A 6,857-nucleotide genomic window follows, 5' to 3' on the forward strand; every position below is an offset into this window, starting at 1 on the left:
TCTCTGGGCTTGTGGTGGCTTCCAGGTGCTCCTGCATCTCCCACAGCATCAGCGTTTCTCCTCTCCCTCCCTCTGGGCTGGCTGGCAGCACCTGGAGGCTCCGTGTGCTGCTCCAGCCCTGCCTGCCCTGGCTTGTCCTGGCCGGTTCCTGGTGTGGGACACGGCCCTGGTGCCACCTCCTCCTGCATCCCGTTCTTCCTCCAGCCTGGAGTGGGGCTGGGAGGTCCCAGGTGTCCCCTGCCACCTCCTCAGGTGGGGTGGGGGTGGCACGGTCACCTCTTGTGTTCTGCAGGGACACCTGGAACCTTCTTCAGAAGGTTCAGGAAGTTCAGGGGGTGGCACTGTCACCCCTCATCTCCTCCAGGGGACACCTGGAACCTTCTCCCTTCTTCAGAAGGTCCAGGAAGTTCAGAAGGTTCAGGGGGTGGCACTATCACCTCTCATGTCCTCCAAGGGACACCTGGAACATTCTTCAGGAGGTTCAGAAGGTTCCAGAGGTTCAGGGGGTGGCACTGTCACCCCTCATCTCCTCCTGTGTACCTGTGTCCTTATCCCTGTGTCCCTATCCCGGTCCTGTCCCTCTGTGTTTGTGTCCCTGTCCCTCTATCCCTATATCCCTGTGTCCCTGTCCCGTCCCTCTGTCCCTGTGCCTATTCCTCTGTCACTCTGTCCCTCTGTCCCTGTGTCCCTATCCCTATCCCTCTGTCCCTATTCCTGTGCCCCTCTGTCCCCATCCTGTCCCACTGTCCTTGTGTCCCTGTCCTGTCCCTGTGTCCCTATCCCTGTCCCGGTCCTGTCCCTCTGTCCTTGTGTCCCTGTCCTGTCTCTGTGTTCCTGTCCCGCCCCTCTGTCCCTGTCCCTCTGTCCTTGTGTCCCTGTCCTGTCCCTCTGTCCCTGTCCCCCCCCAGGTCCCCCCAATCCTCCCCCGGTAACCGCCCCCCCCCCTCCACCCCCTCGCGCTGTGACGTCACCGCGCTGAGCTCAGCCGCTATTACCATGCCGCTCATTTGCATTCCCTCATTTGCATGCGGCGCGGCCAATGGAACGCCGCGGCCGCGCCGTGACGTCGCGCGCGAGCCGCCCTATATAAACCGCGCGCGGTGCCAGCGGCCGCCAGTCCGAGCGTCGCGGAGCCGTCGAGAAGAAGGTCGCGGGTGTCGCCGCGTCCCCGCCGGGATGAGCCACCGCCACAGCCAGCGCCGCGGCCCCCGGGCCGACATGGTGCCCGAGATCGCCGCCGCCGTGGGCTTCGTGTCCGGCCTGCTGCGGACGCGGGGCTGCGTCAGCGAGCAGCAGCTACAGGTCTTCAGCGGGGCGCTGCGGGAGGCGCTCACAGGTGAGCTCGGGGCGAGGGCGGTGACAGAGCCCGCTGGAGGCCGGGCTCTTCTGGTGGCCCTCGGGGCCAGGGGCACACTGGAGTGCCCTCTCTGTGCTCCTTTCAGGACCTGGCGGCCCTTCGAGTGCCCCCCATGGTGCTGCGAGGACCTGGTGTCCCTTTCGAGTGCCCTCTGTGCTCTTTCCAGGAGCTGCTGTCCCTACCGACTGTCCCCCGTTGTTGCTCCGAGGACCTGGTGTCCCTCCCGTCTTGGTCCCGGGACCGGGTGTCCCCTCCCGAATGGCCCCCGTGTTCCTTCCAGGACCTGCTGTCCCTCCTTGGTGCCCCCGGTGTCCCCTCCCGGGACCGGGTGTCCCCTCCCGAGTGGCCTCCGTGTCCCCTCCAGGACCAGGTGTCCCCTCCGGGGTGCCCTCCGTGCTCCTTCTGAGACCTGATGTCCCCTCTCGTGTCGCTCCCGAGACGTGGTGTCCCCTCCCGAGTGCTCCCTGTGTCCCTTCTGCGACCTGGTGTTCCCTCCGGGGTGCCTCCCGCGTTCCTTCCAGGACCTGATGTCCCTTCCCTTCCCATGTCGCTCCCGGGACCTGCTGTCCCCTCGGGGATGCTCTCCGGGGCGCCCCCGGTGTCCCCTCCGTGTCGCTCCCGGGACCGGGTGTCCCCTCCCGAGTGCCCCCCGTGTCTCCCCTCCGGGACCGGGTGTCCCGTCGGGGACTCCCCCCGTGTTCCTTCCAGGACCCGATGTCCCCCTCCTATGTCCTCTCCAGGACCGGGTGTCCCCTCGGGTCGGGCACCCCTCGGGGCTGTCCCGTGCCATTCTCGCTGCCGTCTGTCCCTTTGTGTCCCTTTGTCCCTTTGTGTCCGGCTGTCCCTTGCGGGGCGGTGCAGACCCCACAGCTGCTCCCGGTGATGCCCCCGCTGATTGCCGGTCCCTGCCGTGCCCGTGCCGGTGTCACCGCCCCTGGCACTCCCTGGGCGGTGCGGGGGTCCCTCCCTCCCGGCCAGGGCTGTTATCAGCCCCGGGAGGGGTGGCCGGGCTGTGATAAGGGGCAGCACAGGGCTGAGCTGTGGGATGGGGCAGCTTTGGGGTGCCCTATCTGCCCCCAGCACCCCCCAGCCCCTGGCATTGTCCTGCGGGGCTTTTTGGGATGGAAGAGAAGCATTTGGGGTGGGCAGAGGGCTGGGGGTGCTTCCCTATCCCTGCCCCCCCTTGGAAAAGGGATTTGGGTACCAAACTTTGGGTACAGAACTTTTGGCCCGGTTTAATTCCTGCTCTGCCCGGTTCCTTTTGTGCTCCCAGCGTTCAGGGAGGCTCTGCCCGGATGTTTGTTGGGATTTGGCTTTTAAACCCTGAATTTAGTGAGAGCTAAAGGCTCTAAACCCCACCTGCCTGTTGGGAAGGAGCACTACAAACAGCGCTGGTTCCCTGAGAAACCCCTCAAAGGATCTTCTTTAGGATTTCACCTTCAAACCCTGAATTTAAGGGTTTAAAGGTGAAATAAGGGCTCTAAACCCCACCTGCCTGATGGGAAGGAGCACTGCAGACACCACTGCAAAACCCTTCAAAGGGCTTTCTTTAGGATTTGGCCTGTAAACCCCAAATTTAGTGGTGGCTAAAGGCCCTAAACCCCACCTGCCTGTGGGACACCCCTGGTCATTTCCCAGAGCACTAAAAACACCACTGAGAAAAAAGGGGTTTCTTTAGGATTTCACCTTTAAACCCCAAATTTAGTGGTATCCAAGTGCCCTAAACTCCACCTCCTTTCGGGATGTCCTTTCTCACATCTCTTTTTTCCCTCCGTAGAGCACTACAAATGCAATTTAAAAAAAAGGGTTTTCTTTAGGATTTCACGTTTAAACCCCAAATTCAGTGGCAGCTAAAGGCTCTAAACCCCATCTGCTTTTGGAATATCCCTGCTCACATCTCTTTTTCCCTCCCCAAAGCACTACAAACACCACTGAGAAAAAAGGGTTTTCTTTAGGATTTCACCTTTAAACCCCAAATTCCGTGGCAGCTAAAGGCTCTAAACCCCATCTGCTTTTGGAATATCCCTGCTCACAGCTGTTTTTCTTTTCCCAGAGCACCACAGACATCATTGAGTAAAAAGGGTTTTCTTTAGGATTTCACCTTTAAACCCCAAATTCCGTGGCAGCTAAAGGCTCTAAACCCCACCTCCTTTTGGAATATCCCTGCTCACAGCTGTTTTTCCCTCCCCAGAGCACTACAGACACCACTGGTTCCCCGAGAAACCCTCCAAAGGCTCCGGCTACCGCTGCATCCGCATCAACCAGAGGATGGACCCTCTGCTGAGCCGTGCAGCGGGGCAGGGGGGGCTGGCAGTGCCCCAGCTCTTGCAGCTGCTGCCCCGCGAGCTCACGCTCTGGGTGGATCCCTACGAGGTCTCCTACAGGATCGGCGAGGACGGCTCCATCTGCGTCCTCTACCAGGCCGCCAAACCCCCCAGCCCCTACGGAGGGATGCTCACCTGCAAGAACCAGATGATGCTGGGCCGTAGCAGCCCTTCCAAAAACTACATCATGACTGTCTCCAGTTGAAAAAAAGAGAAAAAAAAACCCCAAAAAAGAAAAAAAAAAAAACCAAAAAAAAAAACCAACCCACAAAACACGACAAAAAGAAAAAAAAAATTTTTTTTTTCTCCTCCTTGTCCTTACACTGCCAAGACACAGGCTACTGTAATACCTCAAGCTGAGGATCTATTTTTAAGATGAAGAGCTATTTATATTTTTTAAAAAAAACCTCCAGAAAATCCAAAATTAAAATTTCGGGCGCCGCTCTGAGCCGAGGCGACGCCCCAGGTGCCTTTTCTAAAGCTGTTGCAAGCTTGTGAGTTTCTCTTTTTTTTTGTATTATTATCGTTGTTATTGTGAAGCTGAAATCTGCCTGATGATGATTTTGGGGCTGGCTTTGTTCACCTTGGGATGAGGGGGTGAGGCCAGTTTGGGCAGTGTGGCAGCATTGTCACCTTGTCACCGCCCTGTTGTCACCTTGGCTGCTGCTGCTGCACCTCCAGGTGGAGATTTGGGGCCTGGATTTGGTGTCACCTCAGGGCTGGGGACATTGGGGTGGCCCTGCTGGATGTGCTGCAGCTCTGCCCTGCCCTATTGGGTACACTGGGGACATTGGGGTCACCCTCCTGGACGTGCTGCAGCTCTGCTGTGCCCCATTGGGTGACATTGGGGTCACCCTCCTGGACGTGCTGCAGCTCTGCTGTGCCCCATTGGGTGACATTGGGGTCACCCTCCTGGACGTGCTGCAGCTCTGCCCTGTCCCAGCCCTGGAAGGGCTCACCTGGGACGTGGAGCAAGGCAGAGACAGCTGGGGGTGTCCCCAGGGTGACCCTGGTGGCACTGAGGGGACATTCCTGCTGCTGCCACCACCCTGGACCTGTGGATTTTCTGCTCCCAGGGGCCCAGCCCTGCCCTGGTGGCCTCTCTGTGTCCCTTCTGTGTCCTTGTGTCCCCATCCTGACGCTGCCACCTCCTCCTTGTGTCCCTCCTCTCCTCGTCCTGCACGGATTGATGCGTGGCACCCCCTTTTTGCTGCCTTTTCTCCTCAAATCTGGATTTTTGGGGGGCTCTCCCTGCTCCCTGTGGGTGTTTTGGGGTCCTGATGTTGCTGTTTGAAGCCACAGCACTTCCCTGCCCCCCTTGGAAAAGGGATTTGGGTCCCCTCTCTTTGGTACAGAACTTTTTACACAATTTTAAATTCCTGCTCTGCCCAATCCTTTGGCATTCAGGGAGGCTCTGCCCGGGTGGTTTTTGGGATTTGGCCTTGAAACCCCAAATTTATTGGCAGCTAAAGGCCCTAAACCCCACCTTGATTTTGGAAGGAGCTACAAACACTTCTGAGAACCTTAAAAGGGTTTTCTTTAGGATTTCACCTTTAAACTCTGAATTTAGTGGGAGCTAAAGGCCCTAAACCCCACCTGGATGCTGGGATGGAACTACCAACACCACTAAGAAACCTTTAAAAGGGTTTTCTTTAGGATTTCGCCTTTAAATCCCAATTTTTTGGCGTTATATTATTTTATATATTTTATAATATATTTTTATTGACACCTAAAGCTCCTAAACCTCATTTGATGCTGGGAATGAGCATCTTAACAAACACCTTAAAAGGGTTTTTTGTTTTAAGGATTTCACTTTAAATCCCAAATTTAGTGGCACCTAAAGGCCCTAAACCCCACCTTGCTTTTGGCAAGGAGCCTTTCCTGTGAAATCCCAAACCCTCTCCCCTTTTCCCACCCCCTGGACCTCCCCAAGGGATAAAATCTGGGCCTTGGTTGTTGCAAAACTTCCTGGATTTTTTTTCTCTTCCCCTTTTCCCGACGTGGCAAACCCGGAGCTGTTCTCAGCCAGCCCCCGGTGATTCAAATTCTCAGATATTTGTGCAATCCATTTCCAAATCCTGCCTGCTCTGGGAATGCGTTAAATCATCCAGCTCAGCAACCCAGCCCTGCCTTCTAAAATTCAGATTTTTTTATTTTTGCAAGTTCAGAACTGGAAAATCAACCTCAATTCTCAAATATTTGTATTTTTATTTAAATGTCAGGTTGGTTGTGCTTGAGATCAGAGCAGAGTCTGGGGTTGCATCACTTCTCTTCCCCCTTCTAAAATTCAGATTTTTGGGTTTTTTCACAAGTCCAAAATTGGAAAATCAACCTAAACTCTCAAATATTTATATATATTTTTTATGGAAATATCAGGTTGTTTGTGCCTGAGATCAGAGTCTGGAGTTGCATCACTTCTCTCCCATTTCTAAAATTCAGATTTTTGGATTTTTTTTCAAGTCCAAAATTGAAAAATCAACCTAAACTCTCAAATATTTATATTTTTTATGGGAATATCGGTTTGTTTGTGCTCGGGGAGGCCAGAGCAGCGTCTGGGCTTGCATCACTTCCCTCTTCACTGGAATTTCTCACGTCAGCAGAGCAGGAAGGAAGCCCTGGGGGGGATTTTCGCTTGTGCAAGAGCTGAGTAACCTCACCCACACTCCAAAAACCCAAAAAAACCCCAATTTATTTCCCAGTAAAACACATCCCAATGCTTTGATTCTGGGGGATTCCTCACTTTGAGCTGCCACATGAGGAGCCTCAAAATTTGATTTATTTTCCCTTCCCTCTCCCCAGTGAAATTTTCCATGGGAGAATTTTTTTTTTTTTTTTTTCCAGAAAATTCTTTTCCAAAGGATTTTTGTTTCCCAGAACAGCCTCGTGCTCCTCACCCTGCCTCATCTCCAAGGCTGATTTTTTTTTTTTAAATTTCCAATTTAAAATAAGCTTCAAAACCAACCCAATTTGGGGCTTAGAACCCACTCCTGTCTGGTGCTGGTGCCACACAAAGCTGGGAATTGTGAATTCCTGAGCTCTCGGTGCCTTTGGCCTCCAGGCCTGCTGTGGATTTTGACAAAATGACTTTTGAGGGGGTTTCTGTCATTAATTATTATTATTATTATTATTATTATTATATTTTAATTTGTATTTTTAACTGAGCTGGACTGTTGAAC

The 6,857-nt window shown here is 54.2% G+C and overlaps 1 protein-coding gene across 1 annotated transcript; it reads left to right on the forward strand.

Annotated features, from left to right (window-relative positions):
* Positions 1-1,130: 1,130 nt before the first annotated feature.
* Positions 1,131-4,220, forward strand: BTG2 (BTG anti-proliferation factor 2). The gene is made up of 2 exons (XM_066565397.1): positions 1,131-1,336; positions 3,549-4,220. Exons 1-2 carry the CDS (start codon positions 1,177-1,179, stop codon positions 3,884-3,886), a joined length of 498 nt encoding a protein of 165 aa, XP_066421494.1. The 5' UTR covers positions 1,131-1,176; the 3' UTR covers positions 3,887-4,220.
* The last annotated feature ends 2,637 nt before the right edge of the window (positions 4,221-6,857 follow it).

The sequence above is a fragment of the Molothrus aeneus genome, chromosome 24, assembly GCF_037042795.1.
Source record: "Molothrus aeneus isolate 106 chromosome 24, BPBGC_Maene_1.0, whole genome shotgun sequence".
Lineage (NCBI taxonomy): Eukaryota > Metazoa > Chordata > Aves > Passeriformes > Icteridae > Molothrus > Molothrus aeneus.

Excerpts from the sequence above, each read along its gene's own strand:
- BTG2 (XM_066565397.1), top strand. The coding sequence starts at position 1,177 with ATGAGCCACCGCCACAGCCAGCGCCGCGGCCCCCGGGCCGACATGGTG. Across the intron at positions 1,337-3,548 it reads GCTGCGGGAGGCGCTCACAG|AGCACTACAGACACCACTGG; the intron begins GTGAGCTCGGGG and ends TTCCCTCCCCAG.